This window comes from Corvus brachyrhynchos, unplaced genomic scaffold (genome assembly GCF_000691975.1).
Source record: "Corvus brachyrhynchos isolate BGI_N302 unplaced genomic scaffold, ASM69197v1 scaffold200, whole genome shotgun sequence".
Classification (NCBI taxonomy): domain Eukaryota; kingdom Metazoa; phylum Chordata; class Aves; order Passeriformes; family Corvidae; genus Corvus; species Corvus brachyrhynchos.
In genome coordinates this window covers 6,754,112-6,775,704 of record NW_008236184.1, presented here as the reverse complement: position 1 = coordinate 6,775,704, position 21,593 = coordinate 6,754,112, and the positions used below count along the sequence as shown (strand labels likewise).

At 47.9% G+C, this 21,593-nt stretch overlaps 1 protein-coding gene across 1 annotated transcript in view; it reads right to left on the bottom strand.

Annotated features, from left to right (window-relative positions):
* Window positions 1-21,593, bottom strand: part of IGDCC3 (immunoglobulin superfamily DCC subclass member 3) — a 93,180-nt gene that overhangs the window by 40,928 nt on the left and 30,659 nt on the right. Inside the window, exons 3-4 of the mRNA XM_008638561.2 lie at window positions 3,397-3,541; window positions 540-670 (exon numbers count right to left, since the gene is read on the bottom strand). Coding sequence (XP_008636783.1) covers window positions 540-670; window positions 3,397-3,541 — 276 coding nt within the window. The remainder of the gene's footprint in view (window positions 1-539; window positions 671-3,396; window positions 3,542-21,593) is intronic.

Here is a 21,593-nt window from a genome sequence, read left to right as displayed (position 1 = left end):
TTTCCCTATCAGAGTTGTTATACACAACATCACTCTTCCCTTGGCTTCACCCCATTTCACATGTGCTGCTTTTTTACGGTCAGCAGAGGCTAATCTGACACTTGGTACAGGTGTTAAGTCTCCGCTCCAGAACCACTGGCCAAGTAGTATTTTGGAGGGTGATGGGAAGCTGTGAGATGTGGCTGTATGCTGGAAAGCTTCCAGCTCCTGGGTACCAGCAATTATCACAGCTCAGGGGAAAGACCTTTGGCTGCATATAAGAAAGAGCTCAGAGAGAAACTTCCACCCAACCATCCCTGGGCAGACTTCCCTTGCCTCTTATCTCCAAAGATGCAATCTCCATTTCCACAGGGAACCTGGGATGTCCCCTACTGGAGGGGATCTGAACAAATATCAATCCAGAACAAGGAAGGTGTTATGGCTGGACAGAGGAATGCCTCTCAGTGCTGTTAGCTTGAAGCTCTCTTAAACTGTCCCAGTCCAGAACAGCAGTATGAAGAAGACAGGGAGGAAGCCAGTACAGTGTAGCTGACACTAACCTGACACAGTGAGTCGGGCCTCCCGGCTGAACTTCACATTAGCAATATTGGTGGCAACACAGTGAAATATCCCACTGTCTTCTGCCCTTAGTCCCGTTATCTGGAGAACCCCCTTGGGAAGCAGTGTGTACCTGTGGGAAGAGAAAACAGAATCAAAAGCTTGCAAAGCAGGACATGATGTGACAGCAGGCTGCACACCCATCCAGGCAAGGCAGGCTGGCTCCCTGCACCCCAGTGCAGAGGTGCCAATACCACTAAGATGCCAATGCCCCTGCAGGCTGAGCCCACGCCTACCTCTGCATCAGTTCTTTTTTTTTTTTTTTGGATACTTGAGCCTCTGGTCTTCTTTACAGGGGGTAAAAGAAAATCATTTATCTCCTGATGCATCCTTGAAAAATGGTGATTTTTGTTGGAAGGCTACAAAGTAGATGCTTCCTATTTAACCTGTGGAAAAGCTTTGGCAATGCATTTGCATGTGAGGACAGCTGACACTAGAGTTATCATGACGTGGGAATCATCACTCATCAGCTGAAGCACAGTGACCACAGACAAGCATCAGGAGAAGCCTGTGCTCCACACTCCCCACACCAGGTCCAGGACTCAAATCCTTATGACCTTAAAACCTCAGATGCATGAAAAGGTATGTTTAAAATAAATATTGAGTGGGAAAATGTAAACATCAATAAATATTTTACATCTTTAAAACATAGGCACATTTAAATCATGCATGCATACACACATATATGTACACATACATTACAGGTTGCTTGGCAACCACTTGTTTAAATTGGCTGGTAGTAAGTCATTACACTGTGATGAGTTAATAATCCATTTCCGTCCGGATGATGAAGAATATCTTTCTCCGTATCAGCATATGGTTAAGTGCCTATAACCTGCTCCCTGTGCCGGGTTCCAAACGCGTGGCTCCGTGTCAGTGGCAGCATGACAGCAATCAGTTTTACATGGCCCAAAGTTGATTGCAATCTCTCTGGGACTTTAAAATGCCCATTGTTTTGGATGAATTATACTACAAGAAGCCTTCATTTTTGTTAACAATCTGCCCACATCATTAGAAGATTCAATTCCAAAGCTATTATTCTGCCTTCAAAGCCTCCAAGTGCAAGACTAGGCATACAAATTTATATACACTTTATACGCAGAAATGCACCAAGCGTGATTAATGCAGAAATCCAATTCAGTTAGAGAAGCAACTCTCATCACCCAGGCTCTGGTATCAGAGATTAATCTACTGAGCTGACAATAAAAACCTTCCCTGGTAACTTTACTCCTACAAAAAGCAAAATCTCTTCAAAATCAGGGCACGAACGTAGGGAAACTGTTCCTAGGCCATATCCTCCTGGGCTTGGGCAGACTCCCTCCCCCAGAGGAGAAGCAGAGGGAATGAGCACAGCTTGGAGCTCTCTGGGTTGGAGAAAAGTCTTGGCTTCTCGGTCTTGAAGCTCCTCAACCTTGGGGTTCCTCAGCCGTGGAGAAAAGAAGTCCTGGTCACATTTAAATCCCTGCCACATCTCTGACCATGTCCACAACCGTGTCCCCGGGTTCAAGTGGAAAGGATCAATGATGCATGAAGGACTTCAGGGGAATTTGACCTGTCCTGCAACATCTCACTGGAATGCCACAAGGTATCCAGCCCAGTTCTCCACCCCTTACTTCTGCTGATGCCACCTCAGATCAGTTGCTCCATTCAACTGCATCCCCAGTTCAGCACCTGTATGAGTAAGAAGCCTTCAGAGATCAGGCTTAACAAATCAACCCTGTGCTGGGCTAAAAAAAGCTCAGATGAAAAATGCAAGGAAAAACAAAACCTGACAGTTGCAGTTTTCCACGGCAGATTTGGGCCTCTTGGGTCCTTCTACTGTAAGTTCACTGCCGCTCTGAGAAGGTCAGGCATTGTTCCAGCCCTTGTGTTTTCTCCTGCCTCCAAAGAACCCAACCACATTCTGCTGCAGAACTGACATTTTTAAGAATAGGGGCTTTCATGAAAATATTTACAGCTTCCCGGTTTCGCCTATTCCCAAGGCAGGGACGTCAATCCGCGATTGAGGTGTGCTGTGAGCGATTGTCTCCCACCACTGGTTGTGCGGCTCCCGAGCTACAGCTGGGGCCACTGGCAGCTGCCGGCACCGAGCATGCGTTTCCTGCCACCTGTCCCGCGCTGTGCCGAGGATCAAACTGTGATGAGGGATGTTTCTGACGCAAAGGGAGCAGCCTGTCAAACACAGGAAGCAGCGACGTGCCGCTCCCTACGTTGGCAGGGGAGGCAGCTGGAGTTTCTCTTTAGGAGACTGTTTGGGAAATGGCAGCTCAGGGTGCTGTGGGAAGCTCTCTGTGGAGCTCGCCAGTTGCCACACATGAGGGAGTCCACCTGGGGATAGCAGCCACGGTGTAATTCAGCACTTAAAAGAGTCCAGGACCCATATGCAAAATCTTAAGTCATGGATCTGTCTCAGAAAGAGTTACGCAAAATGGAGCCACAGAGGGATGAAGGATGCCAAAGCTATCCAGCTATTTGAGGCTTGCTGGGCAGGTCTCCATGCTGGAAAACAAACCTGGAGCAGGGTTGATCAGGGAGGGTCAGTGCAAGCCCTTCAAAATCAGCTAATAGCTTTATCTACCTCTCCTGGGAAATACCAGTACCCCTGCAAGGTGTTTGGCCAGAAGGAGAACCAAACCAGAAAAGCCACTACACTAAACAAAAGAGTCTTCCATGGTGGGAACACTGGCCAAGACCCTTAGCCCAGGTTAGTTGCGTCCAAGTACAGCCGTGAAAGGAATAGGAAGTCTGGCCATCTTTTCCTACCTGGAGAAAGGTGCACATGGCTTGGAGCTGTCCTACCTTTCGTTGTCTGTGTTGACTGGCATGCTGTTCTTATGCCATAGGATGACTGGCTCAGGCAAGCCATGGATCTGGCACTGGAATCTCGCTACACCACCTTCCTCCACCACTGCATTCTGAGGGTGGATGTGGAAGTCAGACATCGCTGGAAGACAAAAAGAGAGACAAAAGTATTCACATGTGAAGAAAGATCCAACAACTGGAAGATGTCAGCAACTTCACATAACCTAGAAACACCCTCATTTCCCACAGAACACAAATGGGACTGTAACGTAATGTAAGAGTAGAAGGCCAACTTGTAGGCTAACCTTCTGCATGGAAAAACAAGACTAGTGGGAAGTTCTTGGTACCCCACTTGCCTCTGCACATTGAACTGATTGACTCAACCAGAACAGGAGACTTTGCTCCATGATCATGGTCCTCAGCAAGGTCTGCAGAGGCAGCGAGAAACATAGACACTGCACTGGCACTTAGCAGAGGTCATTCCCAACAGCTTGAGCAGCCTTTGGATCCTAGTCCACATCAGAAGAGAGGTGGATTCTTTCTGTTGCCATCAATGTCTTATCTGTTGTAAATATCCTTCTGGTATGTACAGCTTGACTCCTAAACTCATGTTGTTTAAATACCCCGAGCAGAAGAATACCGAAATACCCTAGTGAAATGTACCGTCCTTGACTTCCACCTCTGTTTGCAGGTGCTCCTGCTCATTGCATACTCTGCCTTCCAGCACCGCAGCAGGAACAGCCACATCACCACACTGTGGAACAAAATGATTCAGCCAAAAGAAAGAGCAGCTGCCAAGAGCTCAGCAAAGAGACGCTTTTGGAGCTGGGAGCACCAGTAAATGATGAACCCTAGCATGCCCACACAGGGTGAATACAGACCAGCCTGTTCCAGCAAGCCACAGCTGTAACCATTGTGTGGAAACACTCTGGCATGCTGTTAGAGCTACATAAATAATACTGTAATTATTACTATTAATTAATTGGAAGGTGCTGCCTGTTGACTCCGCAATAAACATATTCAAAGCTAATAAACATCCCAGTGGTTACTGAGCTCATGATTCATTTAAAGTGCTGCATCCACAGGAGGATCTCTCACATTACCATACAAAACAAACTCCAAGAGAACCCCCTGCTCCATCACCCCAGCCCAATGACACCCTCTCCCCAGCTAGAAAGCCTCGTCCCCTTTCACATGCATCAAGTGTAATGACTGTAGGTCTGCTAAGGAACAAGCTGCCTATGTGTCAGGGCAGCTTAATCATTCATCTGCAAACTGCACTTGGGCTCAGGCAGATGGGAGATGGCCATTAGCAATCATACATTAAAGATGTGTTGCATTAACCTGTGCTGCTCCTGCAACCACCGCTCTCAACCCAGTGATGGCAGATTTGTTAAGCTGATGGAGTAACACGGAGCAAAGCCTTGGCCCTGCACAGTTGTAGGGTTCGGAAGGTTTTGTAGGTATGAGGGTGGGATAGGCAGCCAGCTCCACGCTGGGAGCCAGACCGGGGAGTGGCCGCACAATGTTCCCTGCCAGATGGGGACACACCAGCACAAGGTGAAAGATCACAGAAAATTGTATTTCCCTTTCCCAAGATGAAAGCCAATGCAATTATCCTCTCTGGTAAAGGATGGAGGCCAATGGTGCAATGGCAATTTACCCAATTCATATAGATTTAGCCTTGAAATGAGACTGATCATGGCCCAGAGCACTCAGCCATGTGGGAAGGAGCCCAAAGGCTGCTAGGAGGTCTCCTACACCAAGTAATGCCTCATCCGAGGTGGCAAGGGATGCTTCAAAAGATGGGGGATCCAGGGGTGCCTGCAGCAGGAGAACTCAAGGGACCCTGCAGAACAGTTCAAGGCTGGAGACCCAGACCAGGGTGAGCATTTTTGCAAAGCCAAAGCTTATGGGCCCTCACCAAGAAATGAACCCAAGAATTACTGACAATAACACAAAGCTCTCTAAGAAAATTTAAAAAAAGAGCAGGGATTCAGATGCGTGCAGGAAAAATTCGTTTCAAACGTAGAGATGCTCTGCACTGAGGTTTTTTGGTGGCTGACAGGGTTGATAAAAGAGGGAGGTGTGAATGAGAACAGCCCCAGCACACACTTCGCTCTGCCAGCTACAGAATTCATCGCTATTCCTTTATTTCAATAATATCACCTCATATAGGTAAAACTGCAGCAATAACCTCTACTCTTAAATACACCAGTATTAATATTTATCATTAATAAAACATGGCAAGTTATAAATAATTCAGTTATGAGGACGTTAAGTAAAATATTACTCTTCAACGACACTATAATGTGGCTTTGAAGCACAATTTTATGTTAAATGCCTAGGAAACACTGTGACCCTTGCCAAGACCAGCTGGTTTGCAGAAGATGCATTAAAAATTCATGCACTAAGCTACAAAATGCTATTTTTAAAACAGGTTTACAAGTTTATTTACAGTTGCAGAGACAAAAGACTTTTGGAGCATCTCCTGTAAAACAGCAACAAAACTTCAATGTGAGTGATTACTGGGTTTTCAGCCTGGGAATAAATCACCAGGGAGAAGGAGAGGAGAGGGATAGGAGCTCAACGGCTTCACAGGGCATTGCCTGGAGGGGCTAAATCTCTGCTGACCCATCTGAGGTTTTTATATACGTCCCAACTGACTGTAACAAACTCATGCAGCAGAGTGCTTGCTCCTGTTTGTCACTTGTCTTTCCGTGGCAAGCAGCAGGAGCCCTGCTACCAGCCGGGCGCTTTTGTTCCAGCCGCCACAGAGAAGAGCTGCATGCCAGCCCGGGTGGGGTTGGCCAGCAGCCAGGGAGCTGCAGCTCATTTCTATGCTAATGGCCATAATAATTTTAAAAATAAATACATGCAATCACAATATTCACCCGCGAGCTCCTAAGAGGGGAGGCACTCACTAATCCATCTGCCAGTGGTCTCTGCTACCCAGCAATGCAGTATCCACGTGCCAGCGGAGGAACTGGTGCTGCTCCAGGCCTTTTTTACCATCACCAGAGGGGTGAATACCACCCCAGTTCCCATTAAACTTCCCTCTGCCATCTCCTTGTGTCATCAAGCCATAAAAGTAACATAAATTACACTCACACTCATTGCTCCACATTAATGCTCCAAGCTGTGGTGTCTCAGTGCTTCTGCTATCATCCCACCTGGATTTTGGCTGCGGTACACAGAGACTGGCACAGGGCAGGGAAAGACAAAATTAGGGCTCACAGCAGACAGGGAATGGCCCTGACAGCCCTCTGACGCTGCAGGCATAGAGGAGCCTCCTCCCAGAGATGTTGGCCAAGGCTAGATTCAGATTGAGCTGTCTACAGGCACACGGACACATGAAGCAGAGGAGTTACTCTTCATCTCTCCTTCCCCTGTGTTACATAACTAAGGACCTCAATTAGGATGATGCTGGATCACAGGTGAGGCTCTTCCATAAAGAAACCCCCAAGCTTGGGATTGCCCACCACTTAACCCCCACTGGGATGCAGTCCCTGAAGGCATGTCCTATGGACACAGCACAGGTGAGCAGCAACACTTATCCTCATCCATATTAATGGCGGATTCATTCTGGGATCTCCTTTAATCAAGTCACAAGCACTTTCTCCATCCCAACAGGCCTGGTGGAAAGGCCAATGGAATAAAACTGAAAACAGCTATCGAGTGAAATTTTCTCTACTCCATAAAAAACTAAATTGAAACCATTAGTGGCCAATCCTTTTTTGCTCAGTACAGCATTAGTGCTAAGCCAGAGCTTGACCTAGATTTGATACAGAAAAAGAAAACATTAACTTGGTATGTCAAAGCAAAGGCCTTTAGAGTCATTAAAATGCAAACATTGTGCAGGCACAAGGAGAGGAGGAAGACTTGAAAGGTTCAGTGCCAAGCATGGTGTTAGGAGAGCATTTGGGAAGGCCAGTTAGTTCTGCAATCAAATTGCCTCTTCATTTTGAATTACTTACAGAGACCCAGGCTGGCTCTGACACAAGACAATGCTGGGGAGGAGTGAGCATCCACACCACCACAGATGCCAGGGAGTCCACAAATAGCAGCCCACAAGTCAAGATCCTTTCTCCACATTTCTGCCACTAACCTGTTAAATCTAGACCTTTTCCAGTGGAGGCATGTGCTTAAAATGCCTCAAAGTTAACACAATATAAGGAAGAAGAATTTTATGGGGATGTGCCTCCAGTACCTGGGCTTCTAGATGCTCCTACCAAGGAGGGCAGGCTTTGTTACCTCCGTGACAACAGAGGAAGGTGAAATCTGGGAGGCAAATGATTTGCCCAGTGCAAGAGAACAAGCCATGGGCAAGCTGACCCCTTCCAAGATTGGTTCCATCCTGATGACAGTGAGCTGCTGATTTTTATACTGAATTTCTCTACTCATTAATAAAACTGAATTTCTCCTCAGGTCAGCAGAAGTCAGGGTTGTTTTTAAAACACAATGAACACCATGCCAATTTAATGCCAAATTTGAACCACTCTCAAATCAGGCTGAGAGCTCCAGTAGAACCAACTTTTGCTATCTGTGAGATTCATAGAGCACCCAACTCCTTTCCCTGAAAGCCACCAGTGCCAAGGTAAGCATAGGGATTAATTTTCAACTCCCTCTTGGCTTAAGAGACCTTCACCACTAAGTCAGCAACCTGCCAGGGAACATTCTTGAAGAAGTCGGCAGGTGAAGGCTCTGCAGACACAGGTCCCTTATTTGCCCCTCCACACTCTGGAAATGGAGGACTTCCCTACAAGAAGGAGCTGGCATGAAAGACGGGGGGTGTGTGGACACCACAAATCCCATCCTCTCCTTTCTTCCCCCTGCCTTCAAACAGCAACACCTGCCCAAGTCTTTAAGAAAACCACACTGAATCTTCTTTCTATACTTTTTTTTTTTTTTTAAAGATGCATTTTTATAAAGCTAAAAAAAAAGCCCACGTCAGGCCAGCCTGGTGGCTACTCCAGCTGGAGAGCAGCCTCTGCGCCTGCGAGCTGGCCCTGCGTGTCTAATGACGCTATTGTGCAAGGTTGTTGCTGAACTGCCATGAGCCCAATTTTGAATGCAAGTTGCTTTGTGCATAGTGAAGCGTGAACAACAGCGCCGCCCATTTATCTATTTAATTCTCCAGGAGTAGCAGGAGCGGGGCCCTTTGCTCACATCTAAAGGGAAGAAAAATTGCCTTTCTCTCAGCTTTGGAAAGGGAGGGAAATATTAAAGAACAGCCATGCCTCTCCCAGCACAGAGGAAAATCCTCTCTGCCCCTGTCCACTAATCATAGCGGGGAAAATCCCAAATCTCTATTGTCCATACTGAGCCTCAGATCTCAAAAGAAGATGGGCTGCAAGACTCAGGAGAGTTTGAAGCAACGAAGACATTTCAGAGGAATGTAGTTAATTTAAGAGGAACAAAAATACATGGTGAGATAAGAGAGGGAGGACAACGCACCTTCGTCTGTGCAGAGGTACGGGGAAGGGGTCAGTCCTGAACACTTTTTATTTGGAATATTCACAAACAAATGCTTATTCCTCTTTTGCTTTAGCTGTTGTTTTTTTCCCCTGGAGCTAACAGGATGCCTGAGAGCATGGATGGAGGATGGTCCAGGCTCTTTTCTCTCTTCATTTTGCATCCTCATGTCTCTTGTTATCACCCACAACCAAAGCTGACCGGAAGAATTTAAAACGGGTTGAGAAGACAGCACATCAGACAGACTTCTCTGGTTGAGGAAAAGAGTCTCCACCTGACCTATTTTTTTCTCCAGTACCAAGCTCCTGGGACAGGGATGAAAGGGAGACAACTGAGATAATGCCTCGCAGTGGGACACAGCAGCTGCCCATGGGAGGGAACATGCAACAGATATTTTACAAGAGGAGTGGCAGGGGGGGAAATCTACTACCTCATGACTCAAGTCCACCAGGAGGCAAATTGTTGCCTGGTCTGGGACTGTGGCTTCTCAACTTTTTGCATAACACATGAAATGACTGTGAGCCAAATCCAGCTCAGGTCACCTCCCTGCTGCACCGCTATGAACAGCCCCAATAGACGCTACTGACCCATGATTTACTGTTGGGTCTGCTGCTTTCAGAAGCAGAAGAAAGCACAGAGCCCTGTGGGGGCTGCTTCTGCATAGGGATGATAAATATCCTGCGAAAGTAATGAACACATCTCCACTGCATGCAGAGCAGGAGTCAGAGGGAACATCCTCAGGAGCCCCTGGTTGCTCTACCCACCCTGCACAAATGAAGGAACCAGGCTGTGAGGAGGATGATGGGTTCTTCCTGAAAAGGTCCCTGTAGGGTGGCACCTGGAAAACCTCTGAATGCCTGTACTGCAGCTCTACTCCTCTTCCTGACTTCCTTGACTGAATGTGCTGCTCATCATCAGCACACCCAGCCTCTCCTGCACAATCACAGGCATCTCCAAGCCCATATTCCAGTCCTAGAGGATATTTAGTATATTCACGGTATTGATTATAGCTCACTTATTGGAAAATGAACTATACCACCATCAGCTGCTGATTCAGGGGTACTCTTCCGTGAGCGGGAAAGATTTTTGACTCTGCACCACACACAGAAATGAACAGGGGCCCTATGGCCCGAGGACTGTTTTATACTGCAGTATCTCACAATTTCTATAAAACTCACAAAATGCTGCACCTCTGGAAAGAGACTGTCCCCACACTGCCCCAGTACAGCATGCGAGGGAGCGTCCCCAATGTTCAACAGCTCACCACCCTTGTTTGTCTCAACTTAGGAGAGCAGAGAGCACCAGGGGAGCTGCCAATGCCAGAGGAAACCCTTAAAGAGTATCTGGCCTTTGCCACGCTCTCCCTCATGCAGCAGCACTGCCCAAATGCTGCCTGCTCAGACCCAAGACCCCTATAATGTGGCTGCAGCCAGAAATCATCCCAGCCCGGAAGCAAGAGCAGGGAGTCCCTGTGCATCGGCACAAACACCCTTTCAGCAGTGCAGTGAGCAACTAGGACTGTCTGAGCACCCTCACACCTTTCCTATGAAGTTATCTGTCATTTTAGGGACAGGCACAAAGTGACACCCATGGTCACAACCAAAATCCAACATCATCCCTTGAGTACCAACAGCACACGCTACCCATGAGGCAATGCTGCTCCTTACAAATCACTTTGAAAGATGCATCTTGGCAATCTCATGGATCACGTTTCTCACTTCCCTCCATGCTCAGAGCACATGGCAGCATCCAATCATATTACCTGCTACACCGAGCAGCACAGCAGACAGCCCAGGGTGGTTATTCGTCTTCCAGCACCCTCTTGTTTTGCAGGGGAACAGACTAATAAACAGCCCCTTTAATGCTCTCAAATTGGTTTCAGGGAGAGAAGTTGTTTCTGGCAAAGAGGGAGGCATTGCTGGGAGAGACCTTTACCAGGGAGCTCTATTGCAGTAATTTTTCAAGATGAAATTGCTCTCTGGCTCATGACAGCATTTAGTGTATCCTGAGGCAACCATTTGTGAAGCCAAACCTGTGGTCCTGCTGCCCTGCTGCTGGAGGGAAGGGGGAGTATTAAATGTCATAAACAACTCTTAATTTGCCTGGGTGGACTGCACTTGGGGCTGGTGATTCTGGCAGTGAAGGAAGGGGTTATCTGTGAACAGCACAGAGCTCCAGCACCAAGGGTAATGCTGGCCAGGCAACACTGGCTGCTGTGACACCTGCCCAGATGTACAACTCACCACGAAGGGCTCCTATGTTTTTGTGAGGTAACTTCTTAAGAAACCCCAGCATCACACAAGGCTCCTCCACCCTAAAGCAGGGTTCCCCTCCAGCATCACAAGATGCCCCCTCCTGTTGCATTCACAGCAATGGCTTCTTCAGGACTTTCCTCTGAAGCACACATTCGCTCTTTGCAAAATAGTGATGATTTATCCCTCTCAAGTGCCCCTGCAGACCCCTGAAGTAATGAGAAAATGAAGGGCAAGCTGTCCACAAGCCTCTGGGAGAGGTTGGCTCAGCAAGGGCAGAGCAAAGTGTGCAGCATGCTGCCAGCAGGCTGGTCTCTCCTGCCAGATTCCCATCCAGAGCTCCTCGTGTTTTTCCTACTCCGACACACACAATTAAGACAAATTACATAGTTACCATTTTGATTTGTTGCACAATACTGATGTTTTCCATCCCTCTCCCAAATATTGATGGAGATAGTAAAAGAGGAAGCTCCCACACAGCTGGTTTTGGCCCTGGACCACTTTGTTTGCAGCCAACTCCTTCCAATATCAAGCGCGGATGGACGAGCAATCCCGCTTTTCATCAGCTCGGAGAGGCAGTGCGCCAAGCAAGCATGAGGTATTATCCTCAGCAGCCCTCACAACACCTCTGAGTAGAAACATCCCTGCTCAGACCTCCCAGAGCAAAGCCAGCAGCTTCCCTGCTTTTTCATGCTTGCCAACGAGCGCATACTTTGTTTCGGCATCTCCGGAGGCACTGGTGGAATCCATAAAGGTGAAGGCAAGGAAGCTTTTCATCACGACTGCCCATGGAAATGCCATCAGCCTCGCTTTCAGACAGGGAGCTGTCCTGATTTACAGGCTAATGAATTTTAAATGAGATGCATTTTTTAATTTTTTGTTGTCAGCCCCCATTTTTCTGCCAGCAATCATTCCAGTAATAGCTTTAAATTTTCAGCATCTGTTTTTACCAGCTCTCTTGTAATTAGTTTACTAATGTATTTCACTGTGCCTTTGTTATTTTCAGAGAATTACTTCATTCCCAGCTATCAGAGATAGTGCACTTCAGTCTATAAGGAGTTTGGCCTTTGTTCCCCTGTGGTTATTCACATGGGGGAAGATGGCTCAGTGAATGACAAGCCTTTCTATCACTACACATTCTCCATTTAATGTCTTTATACTGGCTCATTAATTACCACAGAAAACTCCTTTCCAAATGGAACCTGTGATTTATAGAAGACTTGGGCAAGGTGCCATTTTTATTGGGCCAACAGCAAACAGCAAATTCACTCTTCATTTTCCCTCCTGCTGCTGCAGGGTCAGCCCTGCTGAGGTGGGAGCTTTGCCTGGGCAAGGGAGCTCAGTGAGCACTCAGTGTGCTGAGCCACGGACATCACGCTGCTCCTGCTCGGCTAGGATGGGCAAGTCCATGGAAAATTGAGCTACAGCCCATTCTGCCTGCTGCACAGATTGAGATATATTCCCTTGGGCAGCAGCTGAGGAGTCCCCAGAAGAGGTGAAACTGCCTCCAAGATGATCTCTTTCCTGAATCTGGTGGTCCAAGGGGTGGCATTCCATACAGTGAAGTATCTCGTAGGTCTTGGCAAAAACCCAAGCACAGCATGGAGAGACTCCGGCTTTCATGATGGAGTGGGCAGTCAGAGGTGATGGGCTCTGTGGCACCCAGATGTACCTCTCCGCTGTGTCCCATCACACAGCAGTCCTGAGTTCCAGCTGTATCCCTCAGAATCTAAAGCATTACAGGCTTGCAAACCTCCCAGCACACGGGGTCCAGGCAGGGGGAAGAGCTGCCCAAAGGCACAAGGCAAAGGCTCCCTGTGGACCCAAGGCAGCCGGAGCAGGGGGGAAAGGCGGCTGTGGAAGTACCCCAAACAACGGTCTCTCTGTCCAACGGAAATTAACTTTAAATCCTTCAGAACAGTATGTCTTTCACCATGTCCATACTCTGCCGAGCACGATAAACTACTCCCCTTCTTTATTAAGGAATGAAACAGAAGTGGAAATGGTACACACGGTAACTAAAGAAGTTATTTAAATAGAAAAATAATCACAAAAGGCTGGATTCCCACAGAGGAGCTGCCTCACATCATTGCAAGGAGAAATACTCAGCATCCCCTGTGCACAGGGAGAGGAGAGACCACAGGATCCCAGCATTGAGCCAGAGAAAGCGGGGCACAGGGTTAACATTGCAAAGAACTGCTCTAAAGCTCCTTTCTGTTCATTTTAACTCTGAATTTCACTCAAATACAGGTGATTTTCCTAAATGCTGAGAGCTGCTCTGCTCCCATCCCTTGGTTTGGAGCACAGATACTGTGCTTCAATGTTGCCCAGTCCAGATTGAAGGGAATAATGCCAAATATGTAGAAAGGACTGAACTGCTGTGATCCTGAGAAAATCCAGGTTCCTCCCAGGTCTGCTTTTCCTCCTAGCAGCAGCTAAGCCGTTAGCTGTCATCTCGTCCCTGTGGCTGAATTACTATATAAATTCCTGTTCGCTCCTTGGCAATAGCAACAGCTTCCTATTTTGCTGGCAGCAATCCAGGGGAAACTCAAGCTGAATTACAGCCATTCTTCAGAAAATAGGCCAAATCCACGAAAGCAGGACACATGACTGCAGACGTAGAGCTCGTCCTTTTTTCTGTTTATTTTGCGGTGAGAAGCCCGCTGAAAATAGCTTATCTCTGGAAGTCCCCCTTTCCGTTCACGGCTGCTGCTCCTGGCTGCCAGCCAAACCATTACCACCTCAAAGAGAAAGTTCATAGCTCCGGCATATCGGCCCCACGGTACAGGACGTGCGGTTTGATGTTTTCACTGATTTTTCTCTGGGAGCTCAGAGGAGATGGCAATTGTATTTCTGTGCACGAGCCAGCGAGTGTTAACTCCTTTCCTGCGCCTCCACTGGGATGGTTGCACTTGGGGCTGTACCCCAGCATTGCTTGTCAGCATAGACACAGTAGTGTGTGTACACGTGCACATATGTGGACATATGATAGGAACAAATTGTTCTCTGTAAGGTTGGGGAGGCCCTGGCACAGGCTGCCCAGAGGAGCTGTGGATGCCCATTCCCTGGAAGTGTCCAAGGCCAGGCTGGACAGGTCTTGAAGCAGCCTGGTCTGATGGAAGGTGTTCCTGTCCATGGCAGGGGGTTGGAAGTAGATGATCTTTAAGGTCCTTTCCAACCCAAGCCAGTCTAGGATTCAATGATTTTATGATACAGCATGGGGGTGGTAACACATGTCAGACTCTGTGAGCCAGGGTCCCTCCAGACACCCACTCCCACAAGAAGGTGACATCTTACATTTCATGCCAGGTCCATGCGAAGAAGCCACTGTATCCCAAAGCACCTCTGCACCCACAGTGAGCCCCCTCTCCTCCCTGTGTACCCCACAGCACCCTAAATACAACTGGGAGACACAATCACCATCCTGGCAGACAAACACAAGTGAGGACACAGGAGAATGGTTAAAGATAAGAAGGATGTGGAAGATGGTGACACAGAGGAATAGCAGAGTTACAAACTGCCAATCTCACCATCTTTATCTTCCTCACTATCATCAGACCATCTCTGAACCCAAGGAGCAGTGATGCATTCCAGAAAACACAGTTCTCCAGGGAGGACTGGCTTCTTGTTGATAAGAAGCAGGGAGGCTTATCTCCTAAACCCACCATGACACCTCACCCTGGGCCCAGTTTACCAAATTAAACTCATTATCTTTGAGGATTCATTGGAAAGAGGTGGCAGGAGAAAAGTCGTGGGTCAAGGAGGCAACGCTCCCATTATCCTGTGGTGCCGCTCCTGGATCATCACATCCTTTCCGGCACGTGCCGAGCAGCAGTGGCTGGTGAGACAACACCACCTGGGAAATCACCACCAGCACTAAACCATCCCAGAGCATCACATCAAGGAAGCAAACTGACAGAAAGAGGGGACGTACTGATTTCCTGCGAGGCTGTCACATGGTTTATTGTACCTACAGCCACACCACACGGGGCTGTGCTTGCTGGGAGAGATTCCTGATAGAAGACGGTTTACAAGAGCAGGTTTTGATATGGCTTCGAAAGACAATCTGACCGTGCTCATGGGAGAGCCATGACTGTGATTTGCCATCATCCAACCTCTGTACTGTGTCACAACCACATACAGAACTTTGCATATGCATCTCTTACTGGCACAGAGAAATAACCAAGTCCTGTCTGTGGGGAATTTTTAAAACGAGCAGTCAAGCAAAACTAAATTTCAGCTTTGAGCACTTTGCTATGGCATTCAGATATATACTTCAGATGCTTCTAATTTTTTTTGCTTTTTTATCCTTGCTTAAACAAACATAGGTCACCTCAGGTGGTGCCTCTCCTCTCTTTGCAAGGACCTTTGGTACTGTTTATGGGAACAGGATACGACAAGAAGCCCTGGGTAACAGGAGGAGAGGGCATTGAAGCTCAGGAAGCCTTTCAAGAGCATTCCCAAGGGATGCTCCGGGATGGGATAACTATCAGCTCTCAGGGCTACAAGGAGGGGCTTTATCGATTTGTTGGGAAGAGAAGAGGTTGGAAGAGCCTGTGTTATTTCCTACTGTGAAATTTGGAAATATTTTATCCAAATGTTTGTGCTCCTTCCTGTGTTTGTGCACCCTGAAAACTCACTTGGGCAGGTCAGGGTGGGCAGGCTGCCAGACTGCCCAAGCAGTGGTTCCCTGACTAGGATTCACAGATTCTCCTGCTACTACCAGCACCTAAGCCCTCTGCAAATGCACCAAGTCCCCACGCCCTCCATCGATCTCCACCCATCCTATCAAACAACTCCTGGCAACAAAATTCAGTGCCAAGGACAAAAAACAAGGGGAGGTGCTGAAAAGAAACCCAGCACACAGTGCCCAGCCTGGAGAAGAGGTCAACATTGACATTGCAGCTCCTGCCAAAGGAGTAAGAGTTAGAAGACAGGCTGGACACTCAAGCAGCCACATGATCCAAATTTAAATACCAGCATTTGCCTTCAAAGACTGTAAGTGATGGGACAGCCAGACAGACCTGCAACTGCCTGGGACTCCTCTGTCCCCATCCCTGCTCATGCACTCACTTGCTGCTCTCATTTGCTTCCCAGACTCATTCCCAGATGCCAAGGTTAACCACATTTAGCCACCTAAGCTCTCTGTCAGCATGAAATTTAATTTTAATTAAAGCTTAAGTTTGGGATGCGCACATGAATGTGGAAAGCTGCGTGGGCTGGAGTGATGATAAATGCCAAGGAGCAGCAGCACCCACGATGTGGGTTTTAGGGAGCAGGCAGAGGTCAGATGCTGCGCCTGAACTGAGAGATTGCAGAGGGGCATATTTAGTGACTTGGAGCTCTGAACTTGAGCTTTGCCTCTGTGTTTGCAGCACACTGGGGAAATCAGAGCCAAAGCCCTGTAAGCCTGATCTTCAGGGGGCCCTTGCAGGGATGCTCAGTGTGTCCTGTACCAAGCCTGAGGAATCAGTCCTCTCCCTCCTGAAATATGCATCTTCATCAGAAAAAACACTTGCACCCCAAAACAGGCACCTCTCCAGCATTAACAAAAGAGATGAAAACTCTGTAACAAACAGGTGATTGTAGAACAGACTGTTAAGAGACCTGAAAAATTGCTGGGACACCTGAAATATTCAGGAAGGCAACTAAATCTATCTTAACGAAACCTCATGGCATATAATGGCCCCCCAGGAGACCCACTGTAATATCCTAATAACTTGATTATGTGACCCAAATGTCCAAGAAGATATTCCACGAGGGTGTACATGCACATGGGACTGTGCATCCCACATGCATATTCAGGCAGAGAATAAAAGTCAGGAGAAGCAAAGTCCTTAAGATACTAGTGTGGCACAAGGCAGGAGCATCCACATGGAAAACACTGTCAGCAACTTCACAGCCCTCACCACCACGAAGCAAAATAAATAAATAAAGAGAGCTGCAGGAATTAGCTTTGAGGGTGACAGCACTGAAGGAAAATGAAAGCAGAAAGGGGGGTAAGAAAAAAACATCCCAGCCTGGCTCGCTTTTGTGTTCTCGCACAATGGGGCACGTCAGCTCCGGAGCCTCTGCAGGGCATCACCCGCCATCTGGCACCGGGCTGGGCCACTAATGGGAGGCCCCGGAGCCCCAGCTGACTCCCAGAGCCACAGGGGAAATCAAGCTGATGATCTCCCCACATTAAGTCATCTAAATTAATGCAGATGCGTGGCCCGCTCGCAAGAAATTTGGCTGGGGAAGGGCGGCGAGGAGAGCGTGGTGAGGCAGCTGCAGCGTGCCCCGAACCCGGAGCCACAGCCCAGCACTGACTTCAGCAGGGCCGGGGCGGTGCGAGCAACCCTTGCTCATTTGCAAGACAAATTGTTGGCAAGGGTTTCTGGAAGCGCTGCCCTTTTCATCCAGTGCTGGCTGCTCGGCTGCGAGATGCACGACCCTGGCCAGATGCAAATTCTGCAGCAGCGGGGACAGCCCAGATTAACTCAGACCATGCTCTCAGAACCAGCCTCAATAACTAATGTCCCTGTAATGCCATAATGGAGCAGACCGGCTGGGAAATTAGTGTGCACGGGGTCCAGGCAGAGCAGGGGATGGAAGTGTCGATGTGAGCGCTCGGGGCCAGGGTCGGCAGCAGTGCCTCTCCCTGAGGAGCAACCCTGATGGTTTTGGCAGAGTGGACCCAGAGGACTCATGTCCCAAAGGAACATTTGCAGCCATGAATGTCTGAATTCCCTAAGCAGTATGGTACTGGACAAGGGTGCAGAGCCTGGAACTGAATCACAAGGGAAAAGTCAGTGCTGGTGCAGCAAAGGGCTGGCTGAGCACCTTGTCAAGGATGTGAGTTCAACTCCAGCCTCTTCCCTTCCCAGCTGTTGCATGAGGATCAAGAGAACAAACGACAGGGGCTTAAAGATGCACAGTGCTCTCAAGGCATGGAAGTGTGTGCTAGAGAGTGCATCTTCAGCCCAAGGGGACACACAGTCCCTCCTTTTCCCCTGAGCCCAACATGACTGTGCCTCCAAAACCTCCCAGGTGCTACCCTGGGGATGTCTGGATACTGCTGCAGGTCAGAGCTCTCTGAAGAGACTCAGCTCTGGCTGGAGCAATGCACAAAGATCTGTCCCCTCCATCTGGGTGTAAACAGGAAAGTCAACCTTCAGGAAGGGATTTCGTTTCTGCCCTCCATCACTGGCTTCATGGAACTGATGGGAACCCAGTTCCTGTAAGCAGCAGTGACACTTATCACCAGTGCCAAAAAATAGCCACATACCTCCTCAGAGTGAGCTCAACCAGCAGAGACCTCCTGGGAATTGCCGTGACAAACCTCAGACCAAGCAAAACCCAAACCTTTTAACAACTGAGGCACATTTCAGTCTCCCCGGGTCCAGCTGCTGTTGAACATCTCAGGGAACCTCTGGGGGTGGCAGTGATGCTTTGCAACAAGCAGGTATTTGGGGATCCATCACTGTCACTGACAGCTGAGATCCTGCTTACAGCACCAAGGGTAAATCCAGACCCTTTCTAATAATTTTGGATCCATAACCTATTTCCACAGGTAGAAAATTTTATTCCCAAATGCACTGAGACCCACACGGCAGCAGCTTGAGTGATTATAGTCTCTGCTATCATTTGCAGGGAGGCAGAAACACCCCCCATTTTACCCAAAGCAGAGGCTGGTAGCATATGGTAAGCGTAGGTTACACTCAGCCCCAGGAGCAAAGCTGCAACCCTTACACAGCTCACACTGCCTCTGAAGCATGTTCCAGGTTCATAACATCCCACCAGAAGAGAAGCAGAAAACCTCCCCACATAAAATTTGCTTCCAAATTCAAGCTAGTTGAAATAATCTGTTGGTAAACACAAAGCACCATTGGGGTAACAGCTGAGTGGGGGCTTATATTAAACAAGCATCTTCAGATGAAAATATCACTCATCTAAAAGGTACCACTATTCATTCACGCTCAATAAAACACAAAATGGTTACAAATAAAGCTGATAGAAAATGAGAGAGAGAAATGGAAGTAAAGGTAAAGCTGCCAGGCAGGAAACAGCACTGGGAAGAGGTTGATTTAGCATTCTGCTCTAAGAGAAATTTCAAAAGCAGGTTTTAATATCTGATAAAACTTCACTGCTGGTTGCCACGCTGCCTGACAGAAGCACAGAAGGGGACTAATAGCCCTGGCATACGACATGATAAAACATTTTAAGCCGCATAGCTTCACTTGGACTTGCCACTTTTAAGGCCGTTTTACGGTTCACTGCTATCCTTCAGTGTCCTACTAACAACCCCTGAGCATGCACAAGCTCTCATCTACCCACCAGGCAGGTAGCTTCCCTCAAGGATGAGTTTTTCCAGCCTGCAGATTGTCACAGGTGAATATTAGCACTTGGTGGGATTGCTGCAAGGAACTGCAAGGGCTGAGTGCAGGGCACCCAGGCTGGTGGCTGTGGTCTTCTTACCAGACATCTGGCCCCTCTGGGGCTCTCATCCCACTAAAACAGGATCCCTTCAAAGTACTGCATCATCCAAACCCTTCATCCGGCCAGCTGGATGCTGCTGAGTTGGCATTAACAAGAGACGTGGGGGGCTCAGTTTGAAATACACCTCTGCTTTATAGATGATTTCCCAATCTAATAAAGAGACAAAACATTATCTGTCTTTCCTTCTCTTATTTCCCAAGGAACAGCAAGAGTGGAAACATCTTTCTGCCTCACCAATAAAACTTTTATAACCCACTTCCCTGGTGGCTTCTGAGCAAAGGCCCTTTTCCCAATGAGAAGCCTGGGGAAAGCAGGGAAAGGAGAGGCGTGATCTGTATTCACAGCCTGTCCTAGCTCAGATGGTGGCATGAAACACCGGAGTCACGCCTGGATGCAGGCTGTAAAAATACTCCTTTTCCCTGGCTGCCCAGGGATTGTTCTTGCCGGTTAATCCATGCAGAGGGTTATTGGAAACAGCACAGGAAAAGTACCACTACCAAAACTTAAAAGCTACCTGGCCACTTGAGCAAAAAAAATATAAGCAACTGAAAAAGAAGGCAACTAAAAAAACAAAGGCAACCAAGATGGCGTGTTGGTTGGTCTGAGTCCTATTTTGTCTAATTTTTTTTGCAATGAACTGGTACCAGCTTTATTTACTGGCAGCCATCCTGCCTTTTTCAGTTTGATTTTACAGCAGGAGAGGAGTGGAAAACTGGGCGAATTTGGGCACAGACTGGGCAGGTTTACCTGCACATCCCTCTGGACACAGGTCTCTCACTTGTAACTCTGCATTTCTGCAGAACTGCGAAACTGCTATAGGTGTATGGCCAAAACCAATGAGACTACAGAGCAGGCTGGAGATACTTCAAGGCAATTTTTTAAAAAAAGCACAGGATCACCATCACACAAATACATCTACAGGTTGCAGTATTTCCACACTATTTCCAGCTGGAAGGAGGAAGAATCAGCAGAAAACGGGCTGTCTGCAAGCAATAATATTTCTCATGGTCTTCCCTGTGATTCTGCCTAACACAGAATAATACATTATAAACAATCACAGAATCACAGAATGGTTTGGGTCAGAAGTAACCTTAAAGCTCATCTCATTCCACCCCCTGCCATGGCAAGGGACACCTTCCAGTAGACCAGGTTGCTCCAAGCCCCATCCAACTCAGTCCTGAACACTTCCAGGGATGGGGCAGCCACAGCTTCTCTGGGCAACCTGTGCCAGGGCCTCACAGGGAAGAATTTAATCTCAGAATCTAATCTAACTCTGAACTCCTTCATCTTAAAATCCCTCGCTACATGGGAGACAAGCTCATCAGAACGAGGGAGAAGAGGCACAAACCCACTGACTCACATCACAGCTCCAGGACTGCTCTAACTGAGAAAGGACAGGATTGGCCAAGGCAGGCATTTACAACAAAGCCCTAATTAGAAGGAGGAACAGGAAGGACATGGAAGGGGAAAAAAATACCCAAAGCAATATGCTTAACTATCCTGGAGGAGCCTTCCCCAGTGATCTGCTACTGCCTCCATCCACACATGGGTATCTTTTAAGATCGTTTCTGAATCCAGGAAACTTTTCCTGGCCATGAGCACAGGGTCAGGAGGGGGAAGAAAGGAGAAAGAAAGCTACTAAGGAGGAGAGCAGAAAACTTTTTTTCTTTAAATGATATAAATCAAGCCAGGAAAAAGACTTCATGCCCCAGAAACCTAAGGCCAGGTTACTCATACATTCAATCATAAACTCCAGGAAGGAGAGGTCTTTCCACTCTTTCTGCAAAATGCCTTTTTTTTTGGTCAGGAATGGTTTTAATTAGCATTCCCAAAGCTTGTGAGCAGTTGTGGGAGCTGAGAAGCCTGCCCTGCTAATGGTCTGAGAGAAAGCTGGGCACCCCAGCAGGATTTGTCCCAGCTCCCAGGGACAGCTCATCCTTTTGGCTCCAGATACCTCCTTTGGAGATACCATTACCATTTCCCTAC